The sequence below is a fragment of the Zea mays genome, chromosome 5 (genome assembly GCF_902167145.1).
Source record: "Zea mays cultivar B73 chromosome 5, Zm-B73-REFERENCE-NAM-5.0, whole genome shotgun sequence".
Taxonomy (NCBI): domain Eukaryota; kingdom Viridiplantae; phylum Streptophyta; class Magnoliopsida; order Poales; family Poaceae; genus Zea; species Zea mays.
The window spans coordinates 216,474,408-216,489,553 of NC_050100.1; the positions used below are offsets into that span (position 1 = coordinate 216,474,408).

At 48.2% G+C, this 15,146-nt stretch overlaps 1 protein-coding gene across 1 annotated transcript; it reads left to right on the forward strand.

The window, feature by feature from the left end:
• Positions 1 to 4,939: 4,939 nt before the first annotated feature.
• Positions 4,940 to 8,110, forward strand: LOC103627752 (probable trehalose-phosphate phosphatase 4). The gene is made up of 9 exons (XM_008648061.3): positions 4,940 to 5,360; positions 5,495 to 5,635; positions 5,759 to 5,830; positions 6,000 to 6,077; positions 6,224 to 6,277; positions 6,428 to 6,529; positions 6,687 to 6,764; positions 6,918 to 6,987; positions 7,246 to 8,110. Exons 1-9 carry the CDS (start codon positions 5,124 to 5,126, stop codon positions 7,485 to 7,487), a joined length of 1,074 nt encoding a protein of 357 aa, XP_008646283.1. The 5' UTR covers positions 4,940 to 5,123; the 3' UTR covers positions 7,488 to 8,110.
• The last annotated feature ends 7,036 nt before the right edge of the window (positions 8,111 to 15,146 follow it).

Sequence of the window (15,146 nt, forward strand, 5' to 3'; positions counted from 1 at the left end):
TTAGTTCTCCTCCGGCAGCTCTTGCCTGTCCTGTCCAGCGCAGCGCAGCACAGCACAGCGGCGCGCGCCACGTTTGGTGGCTTCCGCTAGCTCACGTTTGGTGCGCCATCGTCTCCATCGCCAGCGTGACCGCGCCCACACGCCCTTCCTGGACGAGCCGCCGGCCCATGTGCGCTCCCGCGAACAGCAGCCACGCCCACGCCTTCTGGGCCACGCGCTCCAGCTCCTGTCCGCTCTATATGGCGCCGGAAAAACCGGATGGCCCAGGCCAAATTTTTTGTTCAACCGGCGCCACTAACAGGGAGCCTTGCTACGAAATTCAAGCCAGGTGGGCTGGAATACCGGCCCAGACTGAAATACTTACCCTTTTTCTTTACCTTTTCACCTCTTCTCCTCATGACATATGCAAACTCTTGCCAAAAGCACTAAAAATGTAGCACTTGGATCAGCTTTCCATAAATATATCTCTCTCTCTAGGTTTTCTCAAACACCTCACCACGTCACTAAGCACAATGCATATGCAAAAGAGACTCATATTTAATGGGACTAGATTATCCCAAGTCCCAATTAAAAGATTTCTTCTCCTTATAGTATGTTTATCTATCCTAAACTCGGTCGAGCACTTCTCTACACACCATTCGACCATTTAGAGACGAAGCCAGCCGACGGATGCACCGGTGTCAGCTCTATACTAGGCATAAATGTTAATTCTATAGTTGAACAGTTCATATCAAACATTTCTAGTTGATTTTGTGAAAATCGACGGTGTCAGCTGACACCAGTGAGTAGCCCTAGCTCTGCCCCTGCGACCATTGAAATGAAATAACATATAAGTTATATCTTTGCCTTGTGTATTCCATTTTATCTACTCCAGCTGTGAGCCTGTGATGCACACATATTCACACTTACCGAACCAACAGAAAAACACATATTTTATATATTATATACTCAAGTATATATACTTTTGTTAAAAATAGAGAAAAAAAAATAAAACCGGTTTGTACCGGGTCTAGCCCCACCATGCAGCCCCTAAGGCCTAGGTATATGACATTGTGATCGGGTTGGGCCGGCATGGCCCTAGTGGATAACAGGACAAGTCGTCCTCGGCCTGTGCTAAACTGTTCGTAATTAGATGCCCAGGCGCCAGCGTAGCCCCAAATTTATATTCTTGTCAGAAACTATGGTCATCGTGCTAAGCAACTTAGATGGAGTTTAGGCTTAAAAAGGTGAGTGTTCAATCTAGTAGTAAACTAGTAGTGATGGTTGAAGTGGCGGCTTAGCCCTTTTTTGGGATGATAATGCATTGGTGATCGGTATATTGATGTGCCAGTGTTAGGTATATTGATGTGTCGGTGTCTATATATATCCAAATTCTTTTTACTTGGCGCGTGACTTTGTTTGATGGTGAGCCACGGGAAGAAAATCGACAGCGCATGTGGGATACTTTGCAGAGTTGGAAAGCCCGGGTCCAGAGAGTCATGCTGGTTTACTACTGGGTATTTTAATGAGACTCTTTGGCAATTTCAGCATTTTTCAGCCACTAGAAGAGGGGAGAAACAAATAATGGAAGCTTTCAGGGAAACTTTAAATTTCTGTGACTTGCACGATATTGGTTTTATATGCTTTGCCATGGATCTACGACAATTGTCAGCATGGGGTTCATAATGTTAGAGTGGTACGGTGCTGGATAGAGGTGTCGGGTCCGAAGCCAGAGCTGGATGGGTTTGTTTCGTAAAGGTACGGGTGACTCAGTTTGGACTTGCCCTGACCATTGGCCTCTATTGCTGCAGACATCGCAGGTTGCGGCTGCTGATGGGCGCCAGAAAAAACGTGTCTTTTACGAGATCATGTGCGAGAACAGGAGCCTTCCATTGATGAACGAGTACAGGGTACCTGGGGATGGTCTCAGCTGTACTCCCCGCGAGTAAAAAGAGATGGACTGATGGAGTAAAAAGAAGTTCAGCTCAGTACTGTGACAAGTGTGATGAGTGATGACCAAGGGGAGTAGTGCACGGATAATGCAGGTATGGCAAATATTCATCTAGAAGATGAACGGAGATACATGCAAGCCTCTTCGGCAAAACCCAGATTGGTTATAGGCCTTCGCGGAAGGATTATTGGAAAATTATATTCAGGTGGTGGGATGACCATAAACAATGGGGTTAGCGACGCAACAGAATAAACGTCACAGGAACCTGTTCATCAGATGAGGAACAGCTCCTAAGCGTGGACAGCTAGCTTGCTTTTCTTGTGCACACATGCTAGTCTTCTTTACTGTTCTACGACTGCAGCAGCCGCTGCGAGCGAGACGAGAAATGCATTGCGGCCGGTCGGACTGACCTGCAAGCTGATGCCTAGATCGATATCAATTCGGTAACTAAAGTCGAACTAGGATCCTACTCACCAGACCAAGAAATACAAAGCGCATTTGTTCTGGCCGTTTTGTTTTTGGGGTAAAAAAAAGACGCTTTTCATCTGCTGGTGCAAACTAAAGAAGGAAAAAAAAGGCAGCAACAAATAAAAAGCAGGAAAGACGCTGATGGGTACTTTGGTGGGGGACGCGGAAAGCGGCCGCGTAGTTTTTACACGACGATGGTTTTGCCATCCCCAAGCTTTTTCTCTCTCTCCCTCTTTTCCCCCCGGCCCGCCGCGCACTAGCGAGCTCGGCCCGATCGCGACGGGCCTGAAAAATCTCTGGTGCCGACCGAGCCCACGAGCAGATAAAAAAAATTCATTTCGAACTTTCCATCTGAAATACGCATGGCGCGCAGCAATTAATGTTTGCGAGCTGACTGACATGACAGCAACCGTTCATCAGGTAATGATATTTCTACGCATTTTTATAGACGAGCAGTCTGACCTACCTATCCCCCCATCTTTCCGACCATGAACACGACGATTTAACTAATTATATGCTGTACGTGTCGCTGCAACTGCAAGTACGCGCACGGAAAGCCGGCGGCTCGTCGAGTCCATCACGATGGAAAAGTATATTTGGTAGCAGCAGTTGCTCGGTTTGTTGTTCCGACTGGCTGTTGTTATTGTTGTTGTTGCTGCTGCTGCCACCAAGAACGATGATGCGGGGTGTGTTTTTCCGTTTATTAATTTGGCTGCATCTTTTAGTGAAGAGCATCAGGCAAATCAACAGCGTAAAAGCTAGAGCAGATACCGGCCAATGAAAGCCGCTGGTGCCCGACTTAGGTCTCAGAGAATTATATGTTAGGGGGTGTTTGGTTATGTGGACTAAAGTTTAGCCCGGGTCACATCAAACGCCTCCAAACACCCCCTTAGTTGACCCTCCTTCTCTTCTTTTTTTAAGTTGCTACGCTGCACTTGACAGCGTGATCGAACAGCTAGCTAGCGCCTGACGACAGCGGGAAGAATCTGAATGGGCGGTTCCTAACATGTGAGTCAGAACTCAGAAGCAGGGTCCTAGGCATATAATTGGTATGTACGATTAAGCTTAGGGCATATACAATGGGTGTGTTGAGTTGTGTCTTTAAACAGATGCAAATTTATATCCTTGATGGTTTTGGTTATGCAATCAGTGTCGTCCCAGACCCTCCAGAAATACAGAAAAGCAACGAGCTGCGGAGTATATAAGGGTCGAATAATTTCTTCTTCTTTAACAAGTCGTCGGTTCCTAACATGTGAAGCCGCCTAGCTGCGTGGGGCATAGTTATATATGCAGCGGAATCATGTATTTTATATAACACCATCTTTGTTTCGTCCATAACAAGTTTAATTCCTAAGGAAAAAAAGACGAAAATTAGAGGAAAACCTCTAATTTGAACAAGAGAAGTAATAAGGCCGCGTCAAGCAGTCTTTCTCTCTCTCAAGAACTCGAACGGACGGCGACAAACACAATTAACTACTACTGCCACATCGTGCAGAGTGTACTTGCACACGACATTTCCCTTCTTGTTGGACAAGTGTCTAGGTTCGATGAATTTACATAACCGCGCGCCTCGAACACTGTTCTCTCTCCATCTATCCGGGTTGTTCTTACACAGACCCTACTTATCAATAGGCCAACAAGTCTATCATCTTAATGATTCAATGCTCTGATCATTTCATGTGTGCACATGAGAGATCTGGCAAATGGGCAAGGAATGCTAAACATAACATGGCATAGCACACGTCATTTCTAAAATAAATCGACTATAGTAACAGATCCCCCCAATCCAGTATTGTGCAGCCGGGACTAAACACTCTACTCTGTAGTTCAAAATGCATGTCCTAGTACCGAAAACGGCGCTTTAATTAGTATTGTTTTTTTGTGAGCACCAGTAGTAAAGGTTCCTTTTTAATACTAGTTCATATGGCATGAATCGGTACTAAGATGTGATGTTCCTCTGGACCGGTTCTAACCACAAAAGGTACTGAAAGTCTATTTTAGTAACGGTTCTTTTAAGGACCACTACCAAATTGGATTTATAAATATGTACATTAACTAATATGCGTACAAACAGATGTAGCAAGCTCTTTCCAAAGAAATATATTTACAAATAGTAGCAATAGTTTTTTTAAGAGTACTAGTAAGACGTCTATACATTGCTACAGTATCGAAACACTGTTTTTATGTTTTATTGGACAGTGTTGAAACAGTGGCCGAAATCCAAAGGTTTCCATTCAGCCCCAAGCCCCCAACGCGTTTCTTCGTCCTTCGAGATGGGTAGAACGAATAGTGCATGCGGTCTCGTGTTATGCACATCAGCACATGTAGATGTAGACTTGCTTTTTCCCTTCGCCCTCGCCCAGTTGCCGTTGCGTGCTACGGAACAAAACAATACGGCAGGGGAGCAGGGCCATCACGCACCAATGCCACTGCGGCGACCACCCCGGCCCAGAAGTCGGCTCCACTCCGGATCCTACGTGGCATGCCATCTGGGCCCACTCCCGCGCTATAAAAGTACCCCGCACTCCTCCCACCCGCATCGACCCACATCTGAAGCCCTGTCCTGAGAAGCCCGCACAGTCCTCCCAAGTCAAGGCTCGCTGCGTTTGTCCCGTCCGTCCATTTGCTTCGTGCTGCACTGCTGCGACGGGACGATCGAGAAAGTCGCCGGATTTGCCTCCCACGAACCTGCTGCCTGGGCTAGGCCGCTGGAGAAGCGAAGCACATGACGAACCAGCAGGACGTGGTCGTGTCCGAGATGGGCATTGCGGCCGGAGCCGCGCTGCCGGGCCCCAGCCCGGCCCTCCTTGCCTGCCGGGGCGCGGCCGCCGGCGCAATGTCCCTGCGGTACCTCGACCTGGCAGCGGCGGCCGCGCGCTCGGCCAGCGGCACCTGGGCCGACGCCATGCGCGCCTCCTCGCCCACCCGCTCCCGCGCCGCCGACGAGTTCACGGCCTGGGTGGTGAGTCTTCTTTGCCGCGCGCGCGTGCGCTCGTCTTCCTGACACGCGTCGGGAGCTTGCACGCGCACGCGTGCATGTTTTTTTTGCCTCGAGGTACGATGCTGACCCTGTCTGCTTGGCCTCTCCTGCTGCAGAGGAAGCACCCGTCGGCGCTGGGGAAGTTCGAGCAGATCGCCAGCGCGTCCAAGGGGAAGAAGGTCGTCATGTTCCTAGACTACGACGGCACGCTCTCCCCCATCGTCGCCGACCCCGACGCCGCCTACATGAGCGACGCGGTGAGGCTTCTCGTGCTGCTCGATCGACCACGGTCCCCGGCGCATACAACCTTCCATGCCGTCCGGCCGGGCAAAAGTAGCTCTCACTCGACTGACGTCCCCCCCTCCCCTCATCTTGCGCAGATGAGAGCGGCGGTGCGCGACGTAGCGAAGCACTTCCCGACGTCGATCGTGAGCGGGCGCTGCCGCGACAAGGTACATTGCCTGCGCCACTACTCGTCTCAGCAGCCAGTCGTCAGCACCGCAGAGGCGCAGACACTTGAGAAAAGCTCGCACGCGCGTGCAGCATGTGCACACATACATACACACCATTGGCTGATTTGGCTTTCTTCTTCGTTGTCGCGCGCGCGCGCGCGCTGCTCAGGTGCGCAACTTCGTCGCCCTCTCGGAGCTCTACTACGCCGGCAGCCATGGCATGGACATCAAGGGACCAAGCTCCAATGTGCGGTTTCTAGCTCTCCTCACTTTCATCTCCTCCTTGAGAGTTCGTCCGAGCTAGACTACCGATCATTCTCATCCCTCTGCACTCCATGCATGATGACTTTGGCTGATCAATCAAATCTTCCCCTCTCATTCCTACCTCTGCAGCCCGAGTCAGTTCTGTGCCAACCAGCAAGCGAGTTCCTCCCGGTGATGGACGAGGTACGCTGCTAATTAAAGTCGATTAGAAGAACACTACTTGCCTGCAGTCCACCTGCGCTTAGCTTGTGAAGTCCACTGTCCACCCGATGCAAGAGGAGATTTAACAATAATGGCCATGCGCGCGCGCGCGGTGACTCCCATCTCTGTCAGGTGTACAAGGCGCTGGTGGAAAAGACCAAGTCCACACCTGGCGCCAAGGTGGAGCACAACAAGTTCTGCCTGTCCGTGCACTTCAGATGTGTAGATGAAAAGGTAGGCAACGCCTTACTCCGACGATCCATCCCGGCCGTAGATGAAAATAAAGTTTGCATCGATCACGTACGCGCGGCTAATTTATTCTGAAAAAAAACAAGGAATTTGTCGTAGCTAACCACCGCCTCCATACCTTATATATCTTCCTTCCCTGCAGAGATGGAATGGTCTGGCGGAGCAGGTGAAGGCGGTGACCAAGGACTATCCCAAGCTGAAGCTCACTCATGGGAGGAAGGTAACTAGACAGACTTGACCGGAACACGCATATACAAACGCAGTGCAGCTGATTGACTGTCCTTGTCCTTGCCTGACGATAATAGCAGTACTGCTAGTGATCAGTAGTGAAGAAACTGAGCAAGACTGATGGAAACTTTGGTGTGCGCATCAGGTTCTGGAGATCCGCCCGAGCATCATGTGGGACAAGGGCAAGGCGTTGGAGTTCCTGCTCGAATCGCTCGGTACGTGCATCGCGACAATGCAGCCAACAGACTTCCCTCCCGCCTTCTTCTTCCGTATTTCCCCTGGCGCGCGCGCGGGATATCGTCTTGTCTCCGTCCGTGTGTCGTCCACAGTCGCTTTCGCCTGCAGTTTTTGTATTCAGTACTTGCGTATCACACCCCCTGCTGCATGCCCAAAAACAAATGGCAGCTGATGGATGGATGGATGGATGGATGGATGACACGCCGCCTACGTTTCCGCTGTCTCTCTCTCTCCAGGATTCGCCAACCGCAGCGACGTCCTCCCGGTGTACATCGGCGACGACCGCACCGACGAGGATGCTTTCAAGGTGCTGAGGAAGAGGGGCCAAGGCATCGGGATCCTCGTGTCCAAGTGCCCCAAGGAGACGAACGCCTCCTACTCCCTGCAGGACCCCGGCGAGGTCATGGACTTCCTGCTCCGTCTCGTGGATTGGAAGCGGAAATCATCGGCGGCCCCGATGGTTCGGCCGCGGGTGTAGCTCGGCAGCCCGGAGGTCGACTACTCGATCGATGGAATCGGTGTCCAATCATGCGAACATACCCGACCACGACCATTTTTCCTCTCTCTCTCTCTCTCTCTCTAGCTTGTGTGGTGGCCTCGGAAACCGACCTGTGGTGGTTGCTGCATTACATGTTCTTCGATTCCCTGACCACTGTGTGCTGCCTACGCCACCGAGGAAAAAGAGAGGCCACACACAAAGCACAACGTCGCTGAAAATGTGTTTGGGCATGTTGGCACTACTGTCGAATACAGTAACCGTGTCTACTCCAAGGCAGTGTACTACCCCGGCCCCTCCTCCAATTGTCGCGTTATTATTTTTGTCCCTCTTCCCCCAATGGGTCTGGAACTGGAAGGCATCTGCAAATTAAGCTACCTGCCGTCCTAGAAGAACCAACCAACAGAGAAGGTTCTTCACTTGACTTCACCCCCATCATCATGTAACTAGCTAGTACGTCTAGAGGGCCCGGCACTGTTCATGCGTACTTACCCTCTGTAAAATCTAGTGGATGAAAGTAAGATCCAGGTAACGGAATTACATTACGTCTGCAAATTGTTCCGTACCTCGATCCTATAGGTGCAGCACTGCAGCTATATGCATCATATGCCTCTCGCATGATCTGCCTGCCGTCTCCAACTGCCACTTCTTACCGTGACAAATTAATGCTATCTCCATAACAAATATTACTTAGATGATACATACAGTCATGTGTGAGCTCAGCTGATTCGTGTCGAGCAGCTGCGATCACTGGGGTGGTACGAACACGCCTGATATTAATATTATACGGCGAGCTCCTGAATAGTTTTTGGGAGTGTACTGTACGATGGGGACAGCTCATTATTGAGATGGCGATCGGAGCGCGCATATAAATAGCAGGTCTACACGGCCCCTATACTAAACTCACGCTGTGGATCCCGTATACGTGATTCCTTCAGATGGCATACAATAGGCCGGCTCGCTCGTCTCCTCCGATCCTACAACTGTGCCGTGGTCCCTGCTGATGAATTAATGTGGATGATGCTAGTATTTTATGGCGCATCTTCGAATATTAAGTACGTACTGTACTGTGGAGTAGTAAGTTCTTGAGATACGATCAGGATTCGCTGCTGCCCCGGTAACGTAAGTGCCTGGAATTAGGCGGCATACTCGATCGAGATCTAACCATTAACAATCTAGCTATGTGGAGTTCGTGGCCTTGATCAGGCCGCCAAACCCTCCTTATCTGAAGATGAGTCATTAGGCAGCCTCCTATATATATTATTAATCCCCGGTAGACGCATAGATTATTAAGGAACCAGTGAGTAATTAAGTGACAGAAGCCTTAGCTTCTCGTGTTCTCTCATTCATGCGCCCTGTCCGATCCTGCTGTCCAGATATGACGATTCCTCGCAATGATTCGACGCATATTCTCGATCACGTGATCGCATGGTGGCGTGTACAGCACACTTCTAGAGCTCATGTTCTAGTGCTCAAAAAAGCCAATGAGCACTGCTTAAAATGGAGAGAATATGTAAGGGCGACAGGGAGATAGAGAGACTGCTTCCGCGCAGCCCGGCGCCTCTCTCTCGCCGGCGGATCGGAGGTTCCATGCCACGAGCCCCTACTTACAGCCGGACGGCGCGAAGGGGTTCGTTATGCTGTTTTATGAATTATGTCATTCTTTATTTATGGTTTATAAATTAAGTAATTTGTATTTATTTTAATAAACTATATAATTTTTTGTTTGCTTAGTTATATGTGCCTCCTGCCACAAGGAAGGTATATTTTTTCTTTAAGTGTTGGCTAGCCTGGTCAGTCTGGGAGTGTGTTACAAATTGCCACTTAAATCAATCAACCACAAAACATACACTATTCGTCTGATTGGATGCCTATGTCTGGACGCGCTGGCTCGGGTGGCCCTGGCTGACCTGATACGTCAGTTTTCTGGGTACGAGTGGATGCAACCAAATGGCTATAAAATGGCTTCTTTTGCATCCGCTCATGCAGTATGCGTCTCTCTTGTGCAGACAACCAAACAGGAGCTTAGACAGAGTCAATGCATATGGTGGTCCAAGACGAGACGGTGCGAGTAACCAAACATATCATATATGTTTAGAGATTGGCTTTAGGGTTTTAATAGAGCGTCAAAACACGTGTTTCAGTGTTTATATTTGGAGAAACAAAAAAAACTCTTTTATTCTTCTTCGTAGGTTATTCATTTAGCGACACAGTGGCTTTCAAATTGGTTTATCCTCCAGCGAGAGGAGGCGCGACCGTTGGACGTGGCACGGTCGCGGCTCTTGGTGCGAACAACCATGACATTTTTCCCCGGGCGCATAGGTGGCACTATAGTCTTCGGATTGATTGTCGCTAGCTTTGGCATGGTGATGTGTTCCTTTTTTTAGTCCTTTAGGTTGGCTATGTGCATTGAGCAGAGACCAAAAGTTTGTATAAAAGACTTTGTATCCTCTTAACGTAACGCTCTTGGTAACCTTTTATAAAGCTTCATTCATCGAAAAACTGAATTTTTATTTTTGATAAAACGCCGTGCTCCATTTCAAATAAGAGTGTAAAAAAGCTGACGTGACGCTGAGATGGTTGTAAGTTGATGGTTGCGGTAGTTGTCGACCGGTGATGGTAGATACATAGATCGGACGAAAGCTAATGTGGTGATAGATATAGCCTAGTGGCATTGGATCCAACCTTATACTTGTTACCTTGTTTAAAAAAAAGCAGAATGTCATCCTCCTCATTTTTTTTTAAAAAAATATGCTGCTCAAAATGTTGATCGGTCTTTATCAGACACCGTACGCCCGCATGGTGGCCAACTGGCCAAGAGTTGACTGCTCGGGCGGACCACCAATTATCAGCCGTCATATGCGTGTTTTGAATTTTTATTATCGCCCCGAAAGAAGTCTTCCTAGCTATGGCATAAAAGGAGTAACTGGCTCTAATTGCTGCTGCAGATATGGAAGCATTGCCAGTCACACACAATAATGCAGTTCCCCTGGACTGATGCTAGGTAGGGGTGGCTTCTTGTTCTAGGTTGGCCCTCTTTGGCTGTTTCCTGCATGCATACAGCACTGCTGGAGTCTGCGTCAGGCTTTTAGTAGCTACATACATTACCCTGATGAAATGTATATGACATGGGCTTCTGTTTGATACTAGAAGCAACTTTAAAAATGAACCATGCCTGCACTGCGGAGCGCAGAGACAGGGATAGTAGTTATTCACTCTCCAAAACAAGGGGCCGGCCGGAAGCAGAAGCACACTGCAATGCGCGCGCGTCGTCCCCGGCAATCCCTCCTCCCCTTCGCTGTGTGGTCCGAAACGATGGGATGTTTGTTTCGGCTTCTGGCAGCTTCTAGCCACCAGAAACTGCTACGGACTGCTAAACGGTCAGCTTTTTAGCCAGCTTGTATAAAATTCGTTAGGGCAAAAACCATCCAAAATCAACATCTCTACTACTCTTAAGATGCTACTGTAGGCGTCCACATATTAATTTGGTGCACGGTTCTGCCCACCAAGCGCCCCCTCTGCTCCCCGCCATCAACGCGACGACGAGCGCCATCAACGCCGAGCCTGCGATCCGGGGCCCTAGCTGCGCGGCCGCCATCAACGCAAGAGATCCTCGATCCGCCATCTACGCTCCCCGCTATCAAAGCTCCTCGATCTCTGCTCCCCGCCGTCAACGCGGCCACCCCGCTCACCTTCCATCGACGGGGCCGCCCCGCTCACCTTCCATTGATGGGGCCGCCCCACCCACCGCCATCCCTGCTCCCCGCCATCAAACCGACGCCGATGGTGGTAGCCCGGATGGTGCGGCCGCCCCGCTCACCTTCCGTTGACGGGCGCTAAACCTAGATCCCCTTCCACCGATCTCGTGCTCACCTTCCATGTTCGCGGCCGTCCCGCTCCCCTTCCGTTCTCATTCTCACGCCCCGATCTATCGATGGAAGTGTTGATGGTCCGTGGCCGCCCACGCAATCAACGCTATGGTGGATGGCAGGATCGGCTTGAGGTCGACGCGGGATTTGGACGAGGCGCTGCTGCTTTGGGAGCACAACCAGAAACTAGCGGAAGCGTCGTCATCAGCAATTCAGCATCGGCGCCACTGCTGTCCGCCGCAGGGGTGCCCGGTACGCTCCCCGACCGCGTCCGCCTCGCCACCATCCCCAACGTCATCCCCTCCGAGAGGGTCCGCGGTGCCGACTTCTCAGGCTTCGTCGAGGCCGTGCATATCAAGATGGTGGCGCCCGTCGAGCGGCTGCTGGACCGGCTGTCCTGGAGCGGAAGCCGAACGCCATCGTGGCCGACACCTTCCTAGCTTGGGGCATTGGGGTTGGATTTGCGCGGGGGATACCAGTGTGCTCGCTGTGGACGCAACCGGCCACGTTCTTCTTGGCGCTCTGGCACCTGGACCGATGGCCGCCGGTGGATGGTCAGGCCGTCCGCCTCGCCACCATCCCCAACGTCATCCCCTCCGAGAGGGTCCGCGGCACCGACTTCGCAGGCTTCTTCGAGGCCGTGCATATCAAGATGGTGGCGCCCGTCGAGCGGCTGTTGGACTGGTTGTCCCTGGAGCAGAAGCCGGACGCCATCGTGGCCGACACCTTCCTGGCTTGGGGCATTGGGGTTGGATCTGCGCGGGGGATACCGGTGTGCTCGCTGTGGACGCAACCGGCCACGTTCTTCTTGGCGCTCTGGCACCTGGACCGATGGCCGACAGTGGATGGTCAGGATGTATGTTTCTTTGGGGAAAATACTGCTTTTGCTTGCAGCTCATGGGCAATAAAGAAATGCATGTCCTCATAAATCATGAATGGTAATTAACCACAAATTTCTTGATGTTAAACATGATGACCATGTTTTTTTCACTTCCTGTAATCTTGCTCTTTGTAGGTGGATCAAGTGCATCATGCCTTAGGGGAAGCCCCTTGGAGGCTTGGACAAGCCTCGGCGGGCGTGGCATGCTCTTCTTTGTTCATCATGGACACTGAGGCTACGCCAATGGATTCGAGAAGGTCAAGCACTGGAAACCAATGGCGAAGGTAGTGCTTGGTGTATAGTAGGGGCGAAACAAGAGCACATTATGAATAAAGAAAATCAATAGATTATTTTCGGTTCTATTTTCTGTTATTATCGTTCGATAGTTTGTTGCATTTGATTTTAACCATGTGTGTACTTATCTGCGATAAATTAATTGTTATAGTTAACCAAATTACCCAATGTTTTCATGACTATCGTTGCCTCCTGATTACAGGACAAGCTTGCAAATAACATCACTACACAGCAGGGGAAGACGTTGAAAGATGCTTGGGGTGACGTGTTCTGGAGCCTAGGTTACTTCCCAGATTATTGAAAGCACACACTTTGTTTTCTTATCTGGATAGACAACTAGAGTAATTATCTTAAAGTTTCTGTATCGCCCAAAAGAAAATTTCAATCATCACTTTAATTCAGACCTTAGTTTTGCAACAATAGGCACATAAACTTTGCTTTCTCATATATGCTCATAATTATTTGTGTAGCTTTACATGTGGTCTCATGATTTCCATATATAGATTCCATGAGATGTCAATATTACTGATGAATTATTTATTTTAGCCCCCAATACTCTGCTCATATGCTCCAAATGTTGACCTTTTTGTGATAGAACTCTTTCTTATGTTGATCAATTATTGTACCACTTTGGTTTTGAACTCCATATCATACAGAGGTGGAGCATGCTTGTGGAATGGGAACATTGCAAATGGGCGAATATGAATCAAATGTTTCTAATGGGAACGACACCTTCATCATTCGGGAGCCACTTGGTGTTTGCGCTGGGACATGCCCATTTAATTTTCCTGCTATGATTCCGCTATGGGTATGCCTAAACTAACCTTTTCTTCCCAGTCAGTTTGTTTGTAATAGAAGCCTTGGCACCAATGGTCATTTGAACTATGTGACAGTTATACCATTGCATTCTTACTTCAACATGACCTGTGTTGTTTTCATGAGCATAATATTCTAGACACTTTCATTATTTCTGCTGCTATTTTCCATTGAAAATTTTCAGCTAGGGAGAATATATTTGGTCACTTTGAATGATTTTTATTTCCAATGGTCAACATATTTCTATAGCAGTTACGTGTGGCAACATTAGCATCTACAATACCAAATAAATGCACTTGACATGTGGGTGGCTTTAAATATTGTGGGCTCTTTTCTAATAACATGGCCTACACTTGCTTAGCCTGGGCAACAACAGCCTCATGGGTACATTCTCGGACATGTCAGCGCTCCCCGTGCTAAGGTTCTTCCTCGTTTTGATGCCTTACTGGTTACATTCTAGAGCATTTTCTGAGCCACACCTGTTCTTCCTAGCCGCTACCCAGAAGAACAATGTTTAAATTACAAACAAATGACAAAAATCTTTTATTGGGTATCTTTTCAACGTTGGATCAGATTCTATTAGTTGGTTTTATCTTGTATGTACTCTTGAAAAATGTTGCGGTATCATTTTGTGCTTTAGTTAGTATCGAGACACTGAAACTAAAATGCTCTTTTGTGATCCGTTTGTCATATTACAATTTATTACCATACTTGACATACCAGGTACCAGTTTGACCGTCACTGTTTATAATTGATATCCATAGCTGAAAGCCTGAAACTAAGAATATAAGAAGATAAGAACGTAGCTCCCACTGGCTCTCGAGGTCTGTTTCAGTTATGCAAGTTCTGAAGGCATAGGAAAATATTTTTTATTCATAATTAATAGAATTACAGTTAAAAGTGCTTTTCCCACTGGCTTGTGTATGGTAGATGAGCATCTTCACTTTTGTTGGTGTTAAATGCAGCCCACTGTATAGCTGCTATTGAGGTATAGAGCTGGTATAGTTTCTATTTGGCCGATACTTGTCTTTATAATTCATGTACAGTAAGAATTGCAACCTCATAATATGACCAAATTTCTGATTTGCTCTACAAAGTTGTTGTGTCCAATTTTGAATATGTCTTTCTGGCTCAGGATTCTATGTGCATGTTATTATACTTTAGAGGCTTTGATGAAACAAAATCCTAGAAGACATCTCAACCACCACACTTGTTGGCTTTTGTCCATTGCTGCAGCGACCAAGATCTTCATTTGAAATTAATACCAGGGAGCCGATGCTAGAGTTCGTGATCGCTATGTGGATCGCAGTGCACGGAATAGCCGGAGCTGCTCATATCTTCTACTATTATAGAAGAATATATATTGCTAATTTGTTATCTACTGACATCATAATCTTGTTTTGATTGGTGCAATGTAGTTTTGAAAAGCTATATTTTCAGTTCTTCCTTATATGAGCTGCCATTTGCGAGGTTTCTCCTGAAGGACCATGTTGGAGCCCAACCAACCACTTGAAGAACATCACCTCTCCGTTGAATTTGAGCAAGTTTGCGGTCCTTTCTTTAAGCTTGTGTATGTAAGGAAATCAAATCACTGTAGAGCAGTTAACAATATCATATGTAAGAACTATTGTAGATATATGTTTTATATAATTGCAAATTATTCTCTAAGAAATAAAACTACTGTCTTTCTTCTTTTGGAATCAGTTTAAAGTGGAATACTCCACTGAATGTCCAGATCCATAATCATATTTGGGTGACTGCTACAGCTAATCTAAATAATGA

Coding starts and splice junctions, on each gene's coding strand:
- LOC103627752 (XM_008648061.3), top strand. CDS start 5,124: ATGACGAACCAGCAGGACGTGGTCGTGTCCGAGATGGGCATTGCGGCC. Junction 5,831..5,999: donor GCGGGCGCTGCCGCGACAAG/GTACATTGCCTG, acceptor CGCGCTGCTCAG/GTGCGCAACTTCGTCGCCCT. Junction 6,078..6,223: donor TCAAGGGACCAAGCTCCAAT/GTGCGGTTTCTA, acceptor CTACCTCTGCAG/CCCGAGTCAGTTCTGTGCCA.